The sequence below is a fragment of the Sciurus vulgaris genome, assembly GCF_902686455.1.
Source record: "Sciurus vulgaris genome assembly, chromosome: X".
Classification (NCBI taxonomy): Eukaryota; Metazoa; Chordata; class Mammalia; order Rodentia; family Sciuridae; genus Sciurus; species Sciurus vulgaris.
The window spans coordinates 5,937,066-5,961,500 of record NC_136471.1 but is presented as its reverse complement, the minus strand read 5'-3'; the positions used below and the strand labels follow the sequence as shown (position 1 = coordinate 5,961,500).

The window sequence follows — 24,435 nt, the reverse complement described above, 5'->3', positions numbered from 1 at the left end:
AGGAATAGTTCTTGATGAAGCCCAGTAAAGTCTATGGTTCCAGAGTTGTTACAATTTCCAAGGGCTGAACAAACATCCAGATATTGGAATGGTAGCTATCTCACTGTGAAACACTAAGTTCCCTTCCCATGCCTTCTTCTACCCCAATCATGGAAGAATGATGAATTTCCTTGGTTAAATTGGTCAGCCATGTTTCTATGTCATGCTATCTTTATCAAGATTCAGCTTTTCATCTTCTCATGTATATTGTTGTCTATACAGAGGTCAAGCATATGGTCACTGTTTAGGAAGGCAAATTTGTTGGTCCATACCTGCCTTTCTAGGAATCTCTTCTCCATTATCCTAGGTTGAGACCACCTTACTTTTAGACATGGGTTTCTCACTTACTGCTTTCTTAGAAAGTAGGCTATGTGTTTGGAAACCTCCCATCATTGAAATTTCTTTCTTAGATTGAGCTAAAATTTGTCCCCTAATAGCTTTTACCCATAGGTCTAATTTCCTGGTGCAAAAGCAGATCCCAAATCTTCCCATTGGTCTCATTTTCTGTTGAATAAACTTTTCCCTCTTCTTCTCAGACTCTCAGAATTCTAGTAGAGATCACAGTAACCCCGCTCCCTTGCTTAGTTGGGGTTTCCAGGATAGAGCCCTATGTTTGGGTTCAGGTCTTTTCCATGCAGTTTCCAGAAGAACTATTGCCTTCCACACTTAATGTCATATGAGTTTGCCAAAATTCTTTTGGCTGCCAAAACCCCTCAAACTAATTTGGGGTTATCAACTGATATAATTGGTTTTTGACTCCATGGATTATAGTTAAGCTAGGTGGTCTTTCTCATTATGCAGTTTTATACTTGGTTTGTGAATTATAATTGCAGTTTTCATTTACTGCAGATAAAGTTCTTCCTATTGACTTCAGGTCAGTGTTGCAAGATGTTTCTGAATTTTGATAACTCATAGCCCATTATCCCCTGTAATTCTGATAAGCAGATATTCTATATGTTCTTTCAAATTATTGATTGAATGAGATAATATTTTGAGTGATTTTTGCAACCAGAGCCTGACTAAAATTAGGGCATTAATAAAGATAATATTAATATTAAATGTTATTATTAAATATTATCATTTAACTATAATAATATTATATTAACATGGGTTATCAGAGGAGGACTAATAATGACAGAGACCTATGATATGTCTGTAGGGACATGTCTGCTTAGTTGACCTTGCTTACTCTGACATTTGTATAACTATTCCACCATAGTGCATAATAAAGCACCTTTCTGCATCCTGAACTGCAAGAGTTCTAGGTGAAGTTTAGCTAAAAGAAGCAGATTTGACTAATACTGAAACCTCTTTCACATAAATGGGACATGTGGACTCAATGTTTCTAGGCTTAAATTAATTTTGGAGGAGAGGATGCTGATGTTCCTACATCCTTAGGCTGTGGTTTGGTGGCTTATAAGATGTCCACTGTATATTTTTATATTGCTGTCATAGTACGTTTTTATGAGTATGCTCCCTTGAAAGAAACAAGGAAAAGACCCACCCAAGGAAATCAGAGACCAAGGTCAGTTACCCTGAGTTAAGAGTAATTTAATTCCAAGTCCCCATGAAAATAAGTTCAACTTTATTTCATGGGTTTATTTTCCTTCTATCTGCAAACCTTCAACTGTCCACACTTACTATTCATAATCAAAGAAATTTGGAAAGACTTCCAAAAGTACATTGATTACATTCTTGGCATGTCAGTAGAAGGAATGTGGGAAGGTGTGTGCTGCCACTATCCTCTTGAATGCAGGACACTGCCTCAGTTACCTGCTTGCTAAGTGGATGCTTGCCAGCTCATACTGACAATGCTGCAGCTGTGGTTGTGGGGCTAGCAGCAATTAGCCTTAAATGTGTATAGCTCTATATGGTTTCCCAAGCCCTGGCACGCTCATTAGCTTTCTTTCTCTTGTGGCAGGCTTCTTACATATACAGAATATGTAGATTTATAGATTAACAACCACCATAGGTGGAGAAACCCTAGAAAACATCCAAGCCAAAGCTCATATCTTACAGATGGAAAAACTGCAGCTCAGAATGGGCCAGCAACTTGACCAGGGTCATTCAGGTAGCTCCACACAGAGTTCAAATGAGTCAAGCTCACCCTATGTTATTCTTAGTCCTCTGACCACACAACAACAATAGTGAATAGAGGAGTTACCCCCAGCATTGCCATTCAGGATATAGACATTTGAAAAATTGATATAATTACATCCTAAGTTTGAAGTATTTGAAGGTAAGAACATTTATATTTATGTGTAACCTAAACACATTTTGCTTGAAAAGCTACTGTGTGCCAGGTATAATGTGAGTCTCAGAAAGGATCTCTCTCTCTCTCTCTCTCTCTCTCTCTCTCTCTCTCTCTCTCTCTCACCTCTGCTATGAAGACTTCCCAGTTGCTTCATACAATGACTTCCTTTTGCAACTGTGCTCCTGGCACCTATACAGCTCACTCCAGGTGTTTAGTGTGTGAAGAAGAGTGAGTTCTTCCAGGGAAAGAACTTGATCATTTCTATATCCCAGTGACTGGCACATACTAGTCACTTAGTAAAAAATTAGTAGAACAAAGAGACCCTGACATTTGCTGTGCAGTCTTGGACAAGTCACTTTGGTTCTTCAGAATTCTATCTCTGATTCATCCTCTGTCAAACAGGTGTGATGCTAAATCTTGTCTCTTTAGTTTGTGGTATAAAAAGACTGATTAATTAGTATATAATAGGCATTGGAGGTTCAAAGTTGAATAAAAGAATGCTTGTGACAACATACTAGTTGCTTAAAATGGAGTCATACAAACAACACTGTTAGATGTGTGGCATGCACTTGAGATTAGCAAAGCTTAGAACACCAGACTGTATTCTGCTCCAAAGCCTGTTGGGGTACACAGCTTCTATGCCTCAACTGGGTAAAGCAGGGCTACTTAAAGGTTTTTTGGATTTGTCAGAGTCCTAGCCATGACCCATGGTATGTATAGTGCAGTGAAAAATTGGGCCTTTTGTGATTTTCGGGGGGGTTTCACTTTAGAATCTTGATATCAGATTAAGACAAGTGTCAGTCATCGTTGGGAAGTATGTAGAGTGTTCTATCACATGTAGAACCCATTATTTGTCAAATACTGAAAAATAAAACATCATTACCTGATCATTTCTCCATTAACCACGTGGCTCAACCTTTCAAAGGGGAGACTCATTTGCTATAGTGGGAAGTGTATACTTTGGAACTAGCCACCATTCATTTACAACTAAATATAAGGCTATGTGTAAGCAACCTCACCTCTCACAACCTCCATCATAATTGTCCAGTAGGGATCTGAATCCCTGCTTTAGCTCTCTCTCTGGGAAGGATCAGAGGACTTCAGAGATGAAGGAGGGTTTCTTTGTGGATGTTCAGACCAATATTAAATGTGTATATATGTGCATAATTTTTGTTTAAGGAGAAGTAATGCTTAGTGTTAAGTACAGGAGTTTAGCATTGTGGTCAATCATAAAAACCTTGGTAACACTTTTGGAGCAGTTGTTCATCCCTACCTTATGATTGGGTGAAAGAGTAGTGCAATTGTATAAGGGTGTATAGGTGTCCTTATCTTGACAAAGACAAGAACATAAAAATAGATTAATATCTTTCAAGTGTTAATGAAAAGAATAACAATGGAAGGTGTGCTGTGAGCTTATTACACTTTATAGGTCTAACTAATTTTGAGATGTGAAAGAGCTTGCTCCAAAGTTCCTTGCTGAAGATATACTTTCAGGAAATTATAATCCTTTCAACTGCAAACTCCCTACCATAATCAAATGCATCAGTGATAACATCAACTCAGTGAGCTATTTCATGAAATCTCACATTTTTAAATATAGACAATCACTTGTAATTGAAAATGCAAAAAAAAGCATGCAGTTCCATGTGGATCAGCCAGCAGGGTGGTGCACTTTGCTGGCAATTCAAGATAATCAGATCCTACAGAATCAGTGAAGAGGACCTGGGAGAAGAGGTCAACCTTTAAGAAGTGATTTCATTCTACTGGAAACACCTTTTAGTGAACCCAGAGACACACTTCTAAAACCAGTGGTGTAAGGAGATGTAACTAAACATCTGATTGCTTAAGGCATACCCCCTGGTTACTCGAAAGACACAGCACTACTTTCCAGGGTGGGACTTACTGCCCCTTGGTCAACACAAACTATATTTTATATATTTAAATTGATTAAGTTAATTTAATAAATTAAATTTAGGTTAAATTACTTTTAACTAACAGAAAAACTATGTCTATAGAGTAAAAAGTGATGTCCATCTATGTTTTTACATTGTGGAATGATCATATCAAGTTAATTAACCTATCCATCATTTCATGTATTTATGTTTTTTATGCTAAGAAGATTTAAAATCTGTTGTCATAACAATATGTAAGTATAAAGTATATTATTCTTAACACTGCTCACTATGTGGTACAGTAGAACTCCAGAATTTATTGTGATTAACTACAACTTTATGACCTTTTAACAACATTGCGCCATTCCCCTTTTCCTCCGGTTGCATATTTTAAATGATCTGACTAATGATGAATCTTAATCAGGAGAAATCACCTATTTTTTAAAATAAAATATTAGTGTATTATAATTGCACATAATAGAATTCATTGTGGTATATTCATACATGCACAAAATAAAATTTGGTCAATTTTTTTCTCCAGTGCCTCTCCATTCCCTTCCCTCCTTCCTCCTCCTGCTCTCCTTCATCTACTCTAATTGTCAACCTTCCATTTTCATGAGATATCTCTACTTTTTAACCTTTTCCTCTCCAGCTTCCACATATGAGAGAAAATATATGACCCTTGACTTTCTGAGTCTTTTTTCTGTACCTCATTTTCCAGTTCTATTCATTTTCCTGCAAAGGACATAATTTCATTCTTCTGTATGACTGAGTAAAACTCCATTATATACACCACATATTTTTATCCATTCATCTGTTGAAAAACACCTAGACCGGTTCTGTATCTTGGCTGTTGTGAGATGTGCTTCTGTAAACATGGGTGTGTTTGTATTACTACAGTGTGATGACTTTAATTATTTTGGATAAATGCCATAGAGTGGTATAGCTGGGTCATGTGGTGTGGTTCCATTTCTTGTCTTTTGAGGAACCTCCATACTGATTTCCATAATGGTTACTAATTTACAATCCCACCACCAACAGTGTATAAGTGATCTATTTTCCTACTTCCTCACTAGCATTTATTGTTGTTTGTGTTCTTGATGACTGTCATTCTAACTGGAGTGAAAGGAAGTCTCAGTGTACTTTCAATTTAGATGTCCCAGATAGTTAAATATGTTGAACATTTTTTTCATATATTTGTTGGCCATTTGCAATTCTTCCTTTGAGAAATGTCTGTTTAGATCACTTTCCCATTTATTGATTTGATTTTTAATGTTGAGTGTTTTGAGTTCTTTATATATTCTAGATATTAATCTTCTATCAGAAACCATGCTGGCAAAGATTTTCTCCCATTCTGTAGGCTGTCTTCATGCTTTTAATTGTTTGTTCTGCAGAAGGTTATTAATTTGTTGCTATATCAAGTTATTAATTCTTGGTTTTATGCCTTGAGCTTTAGGAGTCTTATTAAGTCACTGCCCATGCAAATATGTTGGAGTATTGAGCTTATGTTTTCTTCCAGCAGTTTCATAGTTTCTGGTTTACTTCCTGGGCCTTTGATCTACTTTGAGTTGAGTTTTGTGCAGAGTGAGAGATAGGGATCTAGTTTCATTCTTCTACATATGGATATCCAGTATTCCAGGCATCAATTGTTTAAAAAGACTGTAATTTTTAAATGACATATGAAAAATCACCTAAATTTTAAGAGATCATTGAGTATTTTAAAGACAGAATTAGAATTCTGCTTTAAACTGTTGTCACGTTGTTACTTTGGGACACGTTTCAATGAATACATAAGTGGTATTTGTCATGAATGCTATCAATTGGATACAAATGCACAACTCAAAAACACTTGGAAATAGTCTATCTCTTAAGTGGGTTAAGCATCCCCTCTAAATCTTGTGTGCATTTTTAATGTACTTACCTCCTCCTTTTAAAGTAGCACTGGGTAAAATTCAATCTGTGTCAGCGCTTGTCTGAATAATACTTACAAATTCTGCTTCAACGGTGCCACTGTGAATGAAGCTGTGAAGTATCTCCTTGCATTACAGCTCTTCATACATCAAAGACTCTTTTTGAACTAGGTAATTATAGAAGGAAAAAAAAAACATGTTTTAGTGCTACCTGAGAGTTCTTATTAATATTACCTTTGAAATGACTAATTATGTTACCCATAAAGATGGAAAAAAGTATTATGTAACTTACTCATTAAAAAAAAGACTTTCACAAACTTTGATCCCCTCTGCCCCTCTCTGAAGCCCTCCTTTATTTCCATCATTACATTAATTTTTATGTTTAATGTTTATATATGAAAATGTTTGATGAATCCAACACATGCTGACTCCCTCCTGCTTCACAAAATTTATCATCTCTTTTGCTGGGGTTTTGAGCATGTGATTTAATTATCCTTGCTCTTAGGGTAAAGCATTGTTGGCCATGTGCCCTAAGACTCAAGCAAGATTTGAACAGCACCTCATTTAAAACTGAGTGTTTGAAAGAGCTGAGAAGGTTCCCCTGCTGATAACAGGAAGGAAGCCTGAGGGGCTTTTCCTGTTTGGAGACTTGAACTCACAAATACAGTGTGTGTATAGCCTGGTGGAACTGAGCTACCAATCACAACATATCTTTCTCTCTGAATGGGAAAGAATTCTGCTAAGTCACCTCATCTTTGCATGGAAAAATCAACAGCATGTACATAATCTTGTCACTAACTGTTAGGCTGCATCAGAAGATGAGTATCAGAGTATCCAGATTGAAGATAATGATAGTGCCACCCTCCCTGTAGCTGGAGGATTACACCTAGAACAAAAGTCTGAGTTAAAAGAGCCCTGGACAATCAGGAGTTCCTGCTGGGAGCACCTAAGATACTGACAGAATGCATATGTGGAATATTGGAAGAAAAATTGAAGATTCCCAATAAATGAAGGAGCAAGCTTGTGGATGTGTCAGCCTGGAGAAGAGACAATACCAGTGGATAGGACTGCTTCTTTCCAAAGCAGAAGGCTTGTCGTAAGGAGGAAATATGTTCTGTACAGCTTCAAAGTACAATACAAAGTTCCCAGAGAATAGGTTTTTAGCTTGCAACCAGGAAGAATAGTGTGATCTGACTGTCTCTGCATGGAATAGGCTTCTTCAAGCAGCAATGAGTGTCCTATTGTTGGCAGTGTGCAAGCAGATGCTGGGTGGCCCTTTGTTTTGCAGATAGACTTTGAGAAATGGAGTGGAGTAGGTATTAGACTGAATGACTTTAGGTTCCCCTTTAAAAAATCAGGCCAATTAAGTGAGTCCTTTTAGTATTTATAAAGGATCTACTATATTTAGTGCCAAGAAGGGGTTTGATTATCTAAGTACTCAGAAATAAAGTTGCTGTGTTTTTCCTTATCAGGAGATGACCCATTCCTGGCCTACTCCTCTCACTGCCATGCATACTCCTGGAAACTCTGAGCAGAACACATTTTCCATCCCAGGACAGGTCAGTTCTCTTCCTCCATTCTCCTTTATGTTCATTATGACAAAATCTTCTGATCAGATTCTGAAGGATAAAAAGGCCCTAGTCTTCTAGTGCCATAAAATCTAGATTCTCCCTTGCCCCTCAAGATGATAATATAAATATATTTTTTATTGAAAGAGGGTCTTGAAGACAGCCTACACCCATATTCTGGCATGCATATCCTACTACCTGTGCATTGCCACTGCTCACATAGCTGTGTCCAGAGCTGATGAATCAAAGGAGGATATGCTTATCCCTCAAGGAGGACCAAATAGATGATGAACCAACAAACCCATGAATTTTAGTTTAAAAAATACTATTCTCTTCACTCTGATGGATCAGTTTTCATTTTTATATATCACCTTCCAGTCCTTGCTCAAGAGCAGACAGATCTTTATCAAGCAGCCTATCACAGAGACAGACCTTTTTCTTCTACAGTTCTGTTGTCAAATTTTGAATATATTTTTCTCTCCCTGCTTCCAGTAACAATTTATCACCATCAGTTTTTTAAAAATGTCTGAATACATGTGGCTATTCTATACTTTAAAATTCTTTAAAAGAATAATACACTTTAAAAGAAAAAAATGCCTTGATGCCTTTCTTCCTTTCACCTCTTTATTCAGAAATCATTACTGAAAGCATATGATACTCTAAAAGTTAGGAATGAAGAAAAGCCCTACACATTTTTTCAGGTAAAGAACAAAGCAGTGTACATAGTAGAGGTTTTCATAAAGAATGTGAGGCTTAAAAAAGTGTGCAACCCTCCTGGGGCTTAAAGGGGGTGCTCATCATGGAAGTGGAATCATGCAGTGGATGCTGAGGATTCTTGCAGGTAGAAAATGGCCCAGCAGCATTAGCAATGGCATGGAAAGATGAGAGATCATGGTATGACACCTGTGGGTATGAGTTTTTGTGATTATTCAATGGAGAGAGATGAACTCTGGGGAAGTGAGTACCTTGTTGTGGAAGACCATGGAAGTCGCACTAAGAATTTGGGCTTTACTCATAAAAGGAGAAATAACTAATCAGGTCCTTTAGCTTCTAAGTCTATGATTTTGACAATAATTGTGATCTAAACTGTGCTTAATTTTCTCCTCTTTTCTTCAAAAAGAGTCAGAACTCAGTGAGTAGTAACTTCACTGTCCCAGTCTGAGTGTGTGTAATTCCTTCTTGAAGCTTCACTCTCCCTCCTTAGGCTGCCCTGTACTTGATATCCTTTTCCCAAGCATCTCCCGCATGGGGAGCATTCCATCCATTTCTACATGGAATCCAACACTTGGACAGCAATTGCATTGTTTTCATCTGGGTTTTCCTATTTTGGAGATAATTTGTGCAAGCTGCAATTTTGACATTTACAAGTATATATAAAAGAACTGACTGTTTAAATGAGCTTTTGTAGCATGTGAACAATTTGAAATCAGGCATGACTTGCATTTTCTGCCAATTACCTGTGCTACCATCAACTTCACAATAAAGAGAGAAGCAAGTGGGATCAAAGGATAAAAACAGGATGGTCACATATCCACTCTTTTGTTTCATTTGACTCTTGTCAAAATGTTGATTTGATGGAAAACTACATCTTATATAATAACATTAGAATTGTGGTATTTTATCCTTACCACATTCTAAGCATTTTATATAATGCAAATATTTCAATACTTACTACAACCCACAGAGATTAAAAACTTGCTCTTTCCTAGATTATATAGGAGGAAACTGAGTCATATAGTAGTTGAATAATCTGCTTGTGGTCGCTCAGTTAATAAATGAAGGAATCAGTATTTAGATCCATGTGTTCTGACACCAATTTCTCAGTGTGTTTTTTCGCACACAGATTTAGACCCCCCCAAGATCAAATTGCATCTTCCAAAATATGACAATCTCCAGAAAATATACGGAATGGGTATATGGGCCCATTCTTCTGTCCTTGGACCAGAACTGGGGGACATCATCCTCCTGGGAAGCATCATTTTTCTTATATCCATGACAGAATTTGCCTAACAAAATGCTACAATTAGAACAGCAGTCCTAGATGTTTTCATTCCTGGTTCTTCCATTTGCTGGCCATGTGGTCCTGTTCAAATTCCTCTTAGTCTCAGTTTCCTCATTTGTACTTGGGGTGGTGTATGTGTCTGGAGACCTTAAAATCCCAGTCGAGTTTTAGGTCAAATAGTCTATGATTGTGTAACCTTATAAAAAAATAATACAGCTGAAAATTTGTCAAATATAAGTGTTTCCTTAACAATCCCAAATTTAAACATTTTTTAGACAGAGCATGGTGGCACACGCCTATAATCCTGGTGATTCAGAAAACTGGGGTAAGAGAACCACAAGTTTTAGGACAGCCTTAGCAACTTATTTAGTGAGGTGCACTAAGCAAATTAAGCAAGACCTTGTTTCTAAATAAAAATAAATGACTGTGGATGTTGCTCAGTGGTTAAACATCCCTAGGTTCTATCCCCAGTCCCCCCCCCCAACAAAAAATAAATGCAGGCCATGTTTTCTCATAGAGAATGGAAACCCTCAGAAGGAAGGGAGTAAATATACACTTATCAGAGTTAAGGGAAGCAATGATGTTTTCAGGGAAAGTTTCAGTAACATCCTCTAGAAGACTTTGGCCAAAAATATAGCCCATTCCGTTTTTTTAGACATTTTTAAATGGTTAAATTTTTCAACAAAAAATGCATATCATTGTGAATAATATGAATGTTAATGTTATATTCAAATATCACTGTCTATAATCAATCTCTCATGGAACCAGGCCATACCCATTCATACCATAATGGTAGAGTTGAGTAATTATGAAAGAGACCATATGTTTTGCCAACCCTAAAATATTTACTATCTGACCCTTAGCAGGAGGAGTTAGCTGACCTCTGCTCTAGAATGTAGATCCTGCAGGAGTCTCCAACTGTAGAACTATCCTCAAGGCTATTACTTAAAAGTGTCTCACTTAAGTTTGTGAAAACAATTTGGCATCATTTTATTCTAGCATATATGACAAGTATATGAAAGAAATACACAGGTCAAAGTCAAGTTTTGGGGGGTTTTATTTTTATTTTTGGTACCAGGGATTGAAGCCAGGGGAGCTTAACCACTGAGGCACACCCCCAACTCCCCCCTGCTGTTTTGAGACATGGTCTCACTAAGTTGCTGAGGCTGACTTTGAACTAGCAATCCTCCTGTCTCAGCCTCTCAAGCTAGTGGGATTATAGGCGCCAGACCACAGTCAAGTATTTGTTAAAAATTTGTGCTTCATCAATTAGCAATTACTATATGAACAGTAGAGCATCATTCCATGACCAGGCAGTCTATTTCCAGTTGAAGTTATGTATGTACAAAAAGTCACTATTACCAAAGTGACTTTACACAAACGTGCTTCATTTGCTCAGATTTCCAGTTCATAAAATGCCTTATTCAGATTGACAGGTAAAACTATATCAAGAATGTGTAATGTCAATTACTTACAATCAGTAAGTAATATAATCCTTCTATTCACCTCATGAATCACTCCCTTTATGCCCTGAAACAATAGATTGTTTGGGACCAAGATGTAAAATACTTGGATAATTTTGAAAATCAGTTTTACAAGACCACTAACGAAGACCATGTTTCACTCTCTGATCAGATGTTGGTTTGATTGATTTGGAAATTATCATCCAATTTTCTAAAGTTTTACAGGTCCAAACTTGCCCTGTACCTTTGTAACAAAATTCCTCAGAAAAATAGTAGATAGAAATACTGATTTATAGTAAAGTACATGCAAATGATTAAGAACTAACTTATTTTTCACTATGAAAAACTAGATGTTCCAAATAACTACAATTCTTGAATAACTGAAGGTTATTATTCCATAGTGACCATGTAATAGAAATCGTTTTGAAATGTAATGTTTTCCAGACTCCTTTTAAAAGATTTTACTGAACATGCTTTAGTCATTCTTGATAACTTAGATATTATCATGAGCATCAATTATTGTAGTATGCAGTAATATTATACTATGCTCTATTTGTGCTCTTGGGGCTATTAATACAGTAAGAAGGGACATATACTGTTTGCATTTCAAGTTCTGATTTTGCCATCATTTTCTGTGGATTCCTGTGCTGTCAGTTTTCACCTCTCAATGTTTCTTCTAATGGCTGGACATTGTTCAGAAATATTTCCCTCTCCTTGCCATCTATGACTGCTAAGGGATAGGAATCAAGGGTTACAAATGTTTTAGAACCTATATCAAAAGGCATTTCTCTATCAATGAGAGATCAGAAGACTTTGAGCAAGAAACCCCATGGGCTTGAAGATAGCTGTCTAGCTAAGAGAACTTTTCCACCCCTTCTTGAGTTGATGGGAGTCTTCTGGAATGGAGATCCTCCCAAAAGACAAATCTCTCAGGCAACAGAATCATGCTTACAAGATTGGAAAGCTCACTTTCAATTAAAGCATGATGATATAGTTCTTTCTTACTTCTTTTAAGAATAAATTATACTATGGTCCTGTTTTCCTCTATAGAGTGGCAAGATTAAGCTTAACGAATAGATTACTTGCAGCAGTGATCAATAACTAATTCTTATATTTACTAGAATTAATTGTCCCCAGTTGAAGAATGCTTGCTTTGCAGTCTGTTCTAATTCTCTCTTCCATCCACATAGTACTATGTGTGATGTGAACATCACTGTAGTGCTTCTACTTGCCAGTTTTGTCAGGATCCACACAGGTGTGCCAGCAAGTTCCATGTGTGCAAATCTGAATTTCTCCAAACAGTAAATGAATTGTGTGAAGGGTGACTTTCAACTCAAATTTAAATCCTTTTGAATAATGTACCCTACTAACATGTTAAAAATTGGTTCCTATACTTCAACAGATTTGTAAATGAGTTTTAAGAACCCTTGTCTGGCACAAAATGAGGTACAGCTATTTCATATGAGTCATCATTAAGGTAGAAAGTTGGAGTGGTTTCTAGAAAGGGTGAAACTCAGCATATCTATTAATTAAAGTCTTGTTTATAATGTTAACAAAGCCATGATCATTTGTTTGTTTGAGCCACATCCCCTTTACTTCCTTAGAGACATGATTACTTAACTAAGTGAGAAATTATACACTTCAGTTTCACACATATGGGTCATTTGTTCCTATGTGGCACACATTTCCAAATAGATACCAATGTTACTTATAATTCTGATAAAGTGGGAATTAGGATCATGTGGCAGCAGGTTTGGCTAGCAAATGCTTGTCCTTCAAAAAGAGCTACTTACTGAAGTCTAATTAATGTAATTGTTAATGGTTTCCCATTTGCAAGCATTAGTCAAGTTATATCTTCAGGAATAAAATATATACCTTTTGTTCCCTTGTAACATTAAACTAATGTTTGTATTATGTGTGCTCTTCCTTACAGGAATCCCAACATTTGACCCCAGGATTTACATTACAAAGTAAGTGTTTTTGAAAATCCCTTGTTAGTCCAAGCATCCATGTCCTCTCCTCCCTTGCTTCAAACTGTTTCCTACTCAATATCATTAAAGCATGAAAGAAAAATGACAATTTTATGGTGCTATTTTTCATCTGTTATTCATGGAAGGAAACTATGAAATTGGGAGCCTGCATGCTTGAAGACTGATTTCATTCAGAATTATTGTTTGACAGTAGAAACATGAACATTAATAGTTTGTGTCCTTTCTTTCAGAGTGGAGTGACCCAACCAGCAGAGCTTCTACAAAGTCAGTATCATTCACATCCTGAGTACTTGGGTTTCTAAACCAGGCTTTTGGGAGGTGGGATATTTATCAAGGAAAGAGTGCCTCAACTATGAGCTTGTTCTCTTTGTTCTTTCCTGCTCCTTCAGACTATGGATCCTGATTTATAGTAAGATGTTCTTTTGTCAGGGGCTATAATTACATCTCCCATTGTGTTTGCCTGTTTGGGCTGCTATAACAAAAACCATGCATTAGGTATCTTATAAGCAACAAAAGTGTGTTTCTCACAGTTCTAGATTCTGGGAAGTCAGTTATCAAGGCACTAATAGAGATAGTCCCTGGTGGGGCTGGAGTTGTGGCTCAGTGGTAGAGCACTTGCCTAGCTTTTGTGAGGCACTGAGTTCGATTCTCAGCACCACATAAGAATAAATGAATAAAATAAAGGCCCATCAACATCTAATCAGCTAGAATTAAGTAGGATGGGCAAGGGACACATCTGAGCAGCCATGATTGGACATAAAATATTGAATGACTTGCTATGGCCAATCAGTCCAAGACCCTCGTATTTGCAGGTCATCTAGCATCTGTATATTAAATACAAACAGGGATACCCATGAAGGGAGAGAAAATGAGATTACATGGTGCTAGTTTGAAGTTCAGAAGCCAGGGCCCAGCAATTCACTCAGGATGGTCTTCATTTTTTATTAATGTTAATTGAAGGAGGAGTTTGTAGAAACCAATTTCCTCAGATTAACTGTTATAGATTTTTTTAATATCCATTTGTCCAAGAGTGTATCAAGGGAGTAGTTCTCTTACAACTTCTTTCATTCCTAATAATAGAAAATGGAAGTCAACTTTCTGTGTGAGGAATAGTACATACTTGAAAATTTTCAAAATGAAATAATTTATGACATTCAAGTGGCCTAATGGCATACTTGAAGCAAATTGCTCACCTTTTGGAAGATCACAAATAATTGCATAAAACAACTGGGAATGACTGCCAAACAACTGGGAATGACTGCCAAATAGACTGAGGCTCTGAGAAAGTCAATGGCATGGGTAGTACACATTCTTGCTGCAGTGTAGTGGCAAAGCCCGGAATTCCTGACCCTATCACCAATCCTCTTATTTGGTTTTCTAACCTGATCTGTGCCTTCTAACTCAAAGTTCAACTTCAATAAGCAAGAGTCCTCAATTGAGAAAAACAAGAATAAGTAAGAAGAAAGATAATAAACCATAATCCTAATTTAAGTAACAAAATTTATGGAAACACAGATATCAACATCATCTTTATATTTTCAATTTCAGCTTTTTCATAAATCATCTAATTAATTGCCCTTCCCTTTATTATTCTAGTAATCAATATATCTTTAACTCCCTGATTCTACTCCTACCTCACTTTACCCCAATTAAAAAACTCAATAAAAACCCATATATTTAGGAAAGCAATGCAGATATACAAACATGAAAATTATAAAAGCATATTTTTCAATGTATAATTATCTTACTCCTAGAGTTTGAAAATTAGTCTCCCACTGGAAGTATCCTGCTTTCCATATATACCATACAATGGAATATTCCAATGATGTATAACTAGTGGAAATGAACTCTTCAATGGAGGTTAATAATTAGGGGCTGCATTTCAGGGAACACCTCCTTACAGCATGGTGGTATATACTGCAGTTGATAAGATTAAAATTCTCTATAGGAAAGATCAGTAAAACTAGAAGACACCAAGTTTCTTTTATCAATGAGCTACTCTCTTTTTGGCTACTTGATCTAAAGCTCAGGCAGTGCACATCAGATTTTACCTGTAATAAATTCCCTTCTTGTAGTAGGATACAAGTTTAACACAGCATAGGTCAGAGTTATAATAAATCTCCTTTCATGTTTAATCTCCAAATTATCAGCTCAGCCATGATTATTATTCTACCATATCTTACCACAGCGTACTTTTAAGCCAACTTCTAGGATTTTCCATTTGGCAGGGTAAACCTCCAGGCCATTAAGAACATTCCTGCTGGTGACTGGGGATTGGAGGGAAGTAGCCACCAAGTCAGTGGGGCCAAGGAAAAGATGCCCACCCAAGGTTGGCAAATGTGCTGGACATGTTCCCCACCACTTAGTGCAGTGGAGAGAGATTAAAGTCTTGTAAAACAATCCCTTAATTGCCGAGACACTCTATTCATTTTCCTCATTTTTGCTTGTTTTCTCTGGTTGACAAAACACAGATCTTCCATTCGAGTGTGGATTGTTTATAAAGATTATGTGCATGGCCCCCAGGCCTGAAAATACTGACCCCAGGGTGCCAGAGTGCAGGTTTGCAACTAGCCAGGCTCCCTCTGTGTTCTTGACAGTTGCTGCTCTCTCTGAGCCTGACCCGAGTGCATGATTGGCCTTTTGGAGGCTGCATATTTTCCCACTCAGTCACTGTACTTTGTTGACATACAGTGCTTTTCACAGGGTGTTGTCAATGAGGTGATATCTTACATGCTCCATCTGGAACCCTGAATGTCTATAATGCAAGAGCATTGGGCTGGGGGAGTTTGGAGACCTGGGTCTGAGCCTCTGCTCCCTGGCAGTTGTGGTATTTGGAGAAACCACTGACCTATGATACAGAAGATGCAAGGTTAAATCAGCAGAATTTATCTTTAAAGTATACATATAGAGTTGCTCAAGGAAAACTATACAAGTTAATGAGCTTATGTGTATACACTTATGGGTATACACACAAACACTTCTCAGAATTCATATGCAAGCATACTCTTCATACATAAACCTTGCAAAGTAAGAGTCATTTAACTTTAATCCTTAGTAATTTCTAGAGGAGAGAAAACCCAGCAGTTGGTCTACCCTGATCTACCCACCTTCAGCCTCTATGAGTTTGAGCTCTTTTACATTCTTTGAAAAGGCCTTTCCCAGATCTTCTGAATCAAATGGGGTTTATTGCCTCCTCCAAAAATGATCTATACCCTTGAAAGGAAGGTGAGACGTGAGCTTAAGGTCAAATTCTATTTTGGGAGATGGCAGAATTGTGTGTTTTACAGTACTATCATGCCATTTCTGTCTCTAAGAGATGTACAGATTTCAAGGTCCAGATTCAGGATCTCAAATAGACTTACCAGACACTGTGTTAATTTATACTTTCTTTCCCTTTGGTGGGAGGAGGGGTTTATTGGGGAGTAAACCCAGGGATGCATTACCACTGAGCTATATCTCCAGTCTTTTTGGTTTTGTTTTAATTTTTTTTTTTTTTTTTTGCCTGGCATGATTTATTTTTACACTTATAATTCTGGTACTTTTCTCAACTGTTACAAGTTCTTTCAATATTGAATCTGTTGCTTCAGTAGATAACAAAGCTAGTTTTAGCAAATAAGAGTTATCAAAGTTTTGGTGAGTCTGGTTTGTCTCACCCTTTAAATACAAAATTGATGCTATGGCCAGTCATTTGTAAGCCAGAAATCTGAATTATGAGACAGGGTCTTGCTAAGTTGCTGAGGTTGTGATCTTTCTGCCTCAGTTGCCTGACTGGGATTATAGGCAAGGACCAACAAGCCTGTATACTGTGTAGTTTTTTAATGAAACCATTAAGGAGTAATGGAGGAGGAAAAAAGAAAGAATTTGGATTATTTTTGGCTAAGTTAGATTGCTTCATCTAATTTATTGTAATGCCTTGTCAATTACATGTCAATACAGTATCCTTACAAAATGCATGACCTGCTGTTCTTTTATGAGCCATCATAAATAAGAACAAATAAAATGTATACAGTTTCCCTGAGAAGAATTTTCAGCTTCCACAAACTTATGGGTGTGACCAGATAGCCTTTGACTTCAGTTAGTTTTGTGAGTACTGTTAACAAGATGATAGCTCCAAATATCTGATACTTTAGTTAAACTAGGTTGCTAACATTTAAACTCTATCTAAATGGAAACCATCCAGGTCCCCCACCTTTTAACCAAGCAGATGTTGTATTTTAAGCCACACTATCGAGAATGCCCCAGATAGTTTCCATGAAAGCCCCCAAATAAAGACAGATATGATCATTTGATTTTTCCCCACCATAAACATGTTTGAAAACATCACAATCATGGATGTAGAAAGTTGATAAAAGACCACATGGAGACATACTGGTTGTAACCAGCCTCAGTTTACCTGTGGGTAATTGACATGTATATCACATGAACAAATGCTTGAGTGCATCTATATGTAGGAGTAAAGGAAATTATAGTAATAAAGGAATGGCAGAAGTCTCAAAAAAATAATCATCATGTCACCGAGCACATGCTCTAGGCTCCATGCCAGGCTCTGGTATACACATCATCCTATTAAGCTTACCAGCCACTTCATTCCCATTCTACAGATGAGAAAAGCAAGCCTAGAGTATACCCCTTCCCCTAATGTGTGCACAATCAAACACAAAGTGAACAAATCATGTATACTTATCTTGAATGAATATTTTGGCTATAAACATGCAGAAGAACCATCAAAGTAACACCATTCCTTGGTGGGCAAGTTTGAATGTGGGCTCAGGGCCATATAGCTTCAAATTCCCTGTTCTTCCTGTTGTGCTATGCTTCCTCATGGGAACTGAATGGCTTCAGGGATTTGGTACACATATTTGGCCTTTCATACCTGGATACAATCTTTAAATAGACGTATAGAGCTGCTTGGTGGAAATGATTACGAAAAGGTATTATGCCTCTCTGCTTTCAAAGATGCAAAACTGGATGAAAACTGTTGAAATATCATTATTTCTAAACTTTTCCTTAGGTGTTATGGAGATTTCATTACCACAGAGAATATAAGTGTTATGAGAATTTTTTTTCAAATTGCTATAACCATTATAAGCCTTACATTGTGTCTTAGATGAATTTCAATTTTTTTACTAGAAAAATAACAAATCCCCACATTCATTACAACCCTGACCATCCATCTGCCAAAAATTTCATCACTGAAAATTCCCTTTGAGAACTTGATTTGAGATTTAAGAACTGCTATGCCTTATTGCACAGCAATAACCCACTCTGTAGCAATTTCATATATTCTTCCCTAAGTAGATGTTTGGTCTGCTACTTAGATGCAATTTCATAGCAAAGTAGGTAATGTGGCAGGAAAAAATAGCTGTTATTTTCTTAATCAGATTAATCCTTAATCAAAATACACAATTTTGTACTTGAAATTTGAAAATATTGATAATCAGTTTGAAACTTATAAAAGCTGAAATAACTCTCCAGATAAACTAGTAATCTTGGTGACTTTCACTAGTTGTAGCCATTCTGGATTTTAAACTGAGAAGTTTGCCAGCTCTTCCTTTAAGCCTGTCTTGTATGCCCCATGTCTTAGAGCCTGCCAACTTTTCCTAAGGACTTAATATATTTTTGGAAGTTCTCCACTGCATCAGGGACAACCACCTGGGAGCAGAGAAAACAAAATTTGGCAGCCTGTTCAAGCTGTGAATTAAAGGTAATTCACAGTTTGAAATGAATCAGCATGAGGTCCTTAAGAAGAGTAATCAGACATCAAGAGGATTTTATGTTGAGGCTTGTATATTGGCTAATGTGACAACAAGCAATATTGGCATTTGGAATGTTCGCATCAAGGAGTGTTGAAGCTGCCTTTGCTTAATGGGTGCCAAGACTGAAAACCAGGTCTTCTTTACAAAGGGAGCTGTAGCTTTCTACTTCTATTACACAAGACAAAAACATAAATGTGTTTACTCAGCAGAGTTGAAAGATCAGATTTGATTTTTCTGGTGTTGCTCCTGGGTTCATATCTATGGTAGGAATTGCATATTTCAGGTGGATTTTGAGACACTTCTATAATTGGAAAGAAATATCTTTCTCTCAGGGAAAAGTTGAGTATCTCTTCTCCCCAATTTGCATTTGTTTTTACATTAATGCATACATTCATTCATTCAAGTATTCATTCCTTTCAACAAATATGTGTTCAAACCCTTCTATATGGAAGGCTCTCTATCAGACACTAGTTACTTAGGGAAGCACTGCACATCCTTCTCTCAAGGAGCTCACAGTCTGGGAAAGATCAGACTTGCACTGACACCACCAGTAATTCCACTAAGTCCTCTTTATTGAGTATGTGACATGTGCCAGGCACTCCCCATGCACTTTTTCTCTTTGCAACAGGCCCACGGTGTTCATCATTACAGAAGCAAAAACCAAAGCTCAGAACCATTGAGTAAGTTGCTCAAATACCACAACAGCAAAGGATAGAGCCAGGACTGACTCCAGAGAGCATGCTCTTCTTCCACTGAAACCATCCCATGGGCACTTTGGAGATTGCTGCATTGATTGAAGTCAGGTGTGATCATGTCCAGGCTAAAGTGGACTAATTGCAATCCAGGCCCAAATGTTATCTACCATTTTTGTTTAAATCCAAAGATCTAAATATTATTATCAAATGCAGTCTTGCATATACTGCAAATACTACAAATGCTAATGTGTGTATTCTCTGTAGGCAGATTCATCCTCAACTCAGAGCCTGCAGTCCAATTGTGACATCATGACTATAAGATGTTTCCTACAGTGAGGCCAGAGGATCCCTGTCTGCAAGGGACTTATACCATTATGAAAAATCCATATAAGATTGATTGTGGTAGCATAGGAGGGGAACAATATCTCTCTTCAGTAATCTCCATTTTGCCATATTAAATTGAGAAGGAGAGAAAACTTATATTTTGGTCTGTTTTTATGAGAGGTTCATCCATCACCTTCGTGCTTACCAACTTGTTTGATAATTGGAAAGTGGCTTTATATCCTCATGGTGTAGTAATTTTTAAAAGTATTCCCATCTGTCATCAGCCAGAGTGACATTTTTTACTTCTCTTCAGCATTTTGAACAGTAACTGAAAGAAGCAAATGATACTGGTATAAGATGATGAAGTTAATAGGCAAGGTATCAAAGTTAAAAGAACTTCACTTGTATTTGAATGTAATGGGATAACACACAGATGCATACACACACGCACACATATACTCTGTATCTCAGAATATTAGGTCCCTCTAAAGCTCTCTGATCAAATGAGATTCATATGCATACATGCACATTCTGTTGTTAGTTATCAGATTGTAAAATGCTGCAATCAGAGACACTTTTCATGTGCATTGTGATTGATAACTCTGAAGCACTTTCACATGATACATTGTCCTCATGTGAGCATCAGAGTGATTCTGTTAAGACAGCCAGGTGGAAAGAAACTAGGCACAGGAAGGAGAAGATGTTTCTTCAAGGTCTTTCACTTAGGGAGTGGCAGAGCTGGGCAGTCCAGAATTCTGCACTCCCATTAGAACATGCTGCCTTGTCCCCAGATTCCCCAGATGGATACAGGGCCAAAACTCATCAGTCAGAGTCCTGACAAGTCTTCCAGGTCCACATGAAGAAAATATAGCAGCAGTGTAGACAAGCCCCATGGATCATTTCTATAAATTAAAAGGAAACAAATAAACAAAGAGAAAAATGCACCAGACTGGGATAGATGACAAAAAAATATCCACCCTGCTTCTAAACTATTCATTTTGTTTTTCCATTCTATCAAGCATCTCACAAACAGCCAGATCCTTTGCCACAATTATGTTATTGGGAATGTTATGTTTAAATGGTCTGCTCTTGACACCTTCTCAGCGTGCTAAAAGCCCTTGCATTTTACTGACGAGTGGGGAGCAGTGTTGGTAGAGTACCGCAGATGCACGCTCAATTACAGCTGTAAAATCAGTTGAAAAATCTGACACATGCCTTTCTTTGTGGTTCATCCATCTACTTTAACAATGAGAACCAAAAAAGGAAAAAAAGTCTCAAAAGCTGTCTGATTGACATCTCCAAACATGTTGCCAAGCTTGGTAGAGAGGGGGTGGGATGGAGGATGGTGGGGTTGGGGTAAGCCTTCTGAAAACCAAATGAAACAAATTTATTTTCTCTGCTACCCTGTGGAATCCTGACACCCATGATCTGTCAGTACATCTCTTTAGTAAACTGCATTGTCCTAGTCTAAGGTTCCAGGGTGGCTAAGAAAATAATGATAGAGAGAAAGATATCCAGAAGGAGTAGAAGCTAATGATTTATAACTCTGACATCTCCATTGCCTAATTTATGAAGTTGCTTGTTTCTGCAAAATGTTGCCCACTTTTTAAAAAAAATCTCAGATAGCTACCTCAGTTTTAACTACATGGAATTTTCCAAGAAAAAAAAAAATTTTAAGTACCTAATGTCCATAACATCTAGAAAGGCACATTCTATGTCATTCCAAATAATTCCATAGATCACATGGCAGAAGAAGAAAGGGAGAAAGTAAACTGTATGGATATGCCAGACACTGGCGAGCATTTTACAAACATTAGTTATTTCATCCTCACAAGAGACCTATGGTTTTGATACTGTTATCATTATAGCAGCATGATCATCACCGTTACCATTACCAAGGGCTTAGAGTCAGTACCAAACTAAGAGATGTGGCTATATAGCCAATGCTGTTGCTAACGCTGACAGTCAGGTATGCCTGGTGCTCTTTGTACTGGTCCAGTTATGTTGTTTACGTAGCCATGTTCCATCCTCATAGCATCCATGACAGGTAGATATAGTTATCTTAGAGTAGTTAAACAACTTGATCAAGATCACAGATGATGTTGAGGGAGCTGGAATTTCACTCTAGGATTCTTGAATTCAGAGCACAAATATCTTGTTTTATACTGTATTTCTCTCATCCATGTAAGATTCCAATTGAACTATTACTAATTTTTAAGTACAGAGGACAATAACAAAATAGCAATGGTAATAATTCTTTCTACTTCAATGGCCTTATAAGTCTTCCATACATATTATAACATTTGGTCTCTATTCAATTCTCACGGCCAGGAATTATCATTGCCCTAGACAGAACACAACTGTGGCCCCTACTTCTGGGTGGCTCAGATCACAGTTCCCTCATTCTTCTGTATTATAACTTGATGAATTTACTTGGTGCTTTTCTGAGCCTTTGTTTCTTCATTAATAAAACAAATGATACATTAGTCATATTTCTTACTGAATAGTGTCAACAGATGAACTCATGAAAGGGGCTTCACAGTCAACTATTCATGTGGTTCTCTCTCTGTATTAAAAGTGGAGAAAGTCATGTTTGGATAGCTTAAGTGAAGTGGCCAAACTCACACTGTTAGTAGAGCTGCCAAAGCTCAATTCTCATCTTCTTGATTCCTAATTGAATGCTTTATTTTGCTAATATTCACCATGAAATTTTCAAAAGTTTGTGTCAATATGGTTTGAATGGAAAGATTAATTGCCAATGCTGTCAGAAGCAATGGACTTAAAATCAATAACTCTCTGTGCCAATCCTTTCCTCATGAGATAGCTCCAGCCTACTTTTGAGTGTCTCACAATCCTATGAAGATTGAATGTATTTCCCATTCATTATACCCAAGGAATTGGTACTTAATTCACTGATAGTTTCTGCACTTGTAGGAGAATTTGAAAACTTGAGAAAAATCACATACTTTTTCTCATCCCACTGTGTTATACAACGGAATTTGGGGATAGGTCCCCCTATATCTTCCCACTTTTTTTTGCAGTGCTTTTTCTTCTGAGATTGAAGAGTACCTAAAACTGGTGACCTGTCTCACCCTTTACTACTGGATTAAAATTCCAGGTTGCTACTATGGTAACGTTACCTTGAAAATTAGATCCTGACAGAGTCACTAAGAAATTTAGAAGTACACTCCTACAATGAACTTTGAAGAAAGGTTGCTTACAATTGTCAGCGACAGCCTCTTAATTGAAATAATCTGCCTGTCTGTCTGCAAGAAAGTTTGTATGTCTTGGGGAGGGTAGACAAAAAGATTATATCCTGATGGATTTTTAAATGTATAAAATGGCTGTGGTTTGAAGCAAAGCTGTTTTCTGCATGAAATTTAAATCAACTTTGGCTCAATTTATGCTATTCAGAAAGAACTGTGATGTTCAGTATTCACAGTGGCAGGAAGCCAAGATGCAGAGTAAAGATGTAAGACAGAGAAGATAGTGCTGGAGGTCTACCCCAGACAAACCTCAGTAGTTGTGAGATCCAAATGGCAGTCACTTTCAAACCACAGATTGTTGTGTCCAGGCCTCTGGGCAGTTGGGGAGTGCAGAGTGCAGTGTGACAGACTTTCAAATGAAGAGAACAAGCAGTCACTGATGTGCCTAATGGCATAAAGAGCCAGAGAAATGAAACAAGTGATGTAGAGTATCTTGCCTTTCAGGAAGATGAGGATTGAGGTATTGGTAATTTCAGGGATTCTTCTGTGCAGTTCTCCCTCAAGGCAAGCACATGAGGGTGGGTCTGAACTTCCATAACCAAATGGGTGTTGTTGTTGTTATTGTTGTTGTTGAGTTGGTTGTGTTTTTTTTTTTTTCTTTTGTTGTTGTTCTTTTCTTTTTCTTTTCTGATATGCATGTGAAAGGATTTTAATATGTTTTTCTAATGCCACATGTAGAAAATAACTAACTCTCTGAAAGGAAAATTTCAGACCAGAGTGATGATGTTACTATGAAAAAGTAGGTTAAACGGATATCAAATGTTTAACCTGTTGGATGATATTAAGTAGTTTGAACTGATAGTTTGTAGTCATAGGAATTCATCCTCTATGTTGGGAGAGTCTCTTGAGAGGAGTATTGTTCTATCTGAATATTTGGGGTGAAATCACTTCTCAACTCACTTGAGTCTCTTCATTCTGCTTTGTTTGGTCTGGATGCCAAGAAGACTGTGATGATTGTGACTGAATTATGATATTCCTCCAAACCCAGTGAATGACCTCAAATAACCAACAAACATACACTACCAGTCTCCTATGTATGAGAAAGGTAGATCCAACTACAGCAGCACCTTTGGCTCTCCTGGCATAATAGGTTCACAGATGTTTGAGATCCTGAGTCAAAAGCATGAAATCAATCCACTTGTTAACCTCAGAAATTGGAAAAGACCTATCCACACAATAAATAACCAGAAAACATTATACAGTGTGTTGTAGACAGTGAAAGAATGATCTGGAAAGAGTAAAATAGTCTGTAGTAACATTAATATTTCATGGATA

At 37.2% G+C, this 24,435-nt stretch overlaps 1 protein-coding gene across 6 annotated transcripts in view; it reads left to right on the top strand.

Annotated features, from left to right (window-relative positions):
• AFF2 (ALF transcription elongation factor 2) overlaps nt 1–24,435 on the top strand; it is a 776,411-nt gene that overhangs the window by 617,663 nt on the left and 134,313 nt on the right. For 4 of the 6 annotated variants that reach the window (XM_079124460.1, XM_079124457.1, XM_079124456.1 and 1 more), the window contains exons 5-7: nt 7,568–7,654; nt 13,062–13,098; nt 13,350–13,383. In XM_079124460.1, the coding sequence (XP_078980586.1) occupies nt 7,568–7,654; nt 13,062–13,098; nt 13,350–13,383 (158 nt within the window). The remainder of the gene's footprint in view (nt 1–7,567; nt 7,655–13,061; nt 13,099–13,349; nt 13,384–24,435) is intronic. The other 2 variants (XM_079124459.1, XM_079124458.1) reach the window with 1 other exon arrangement.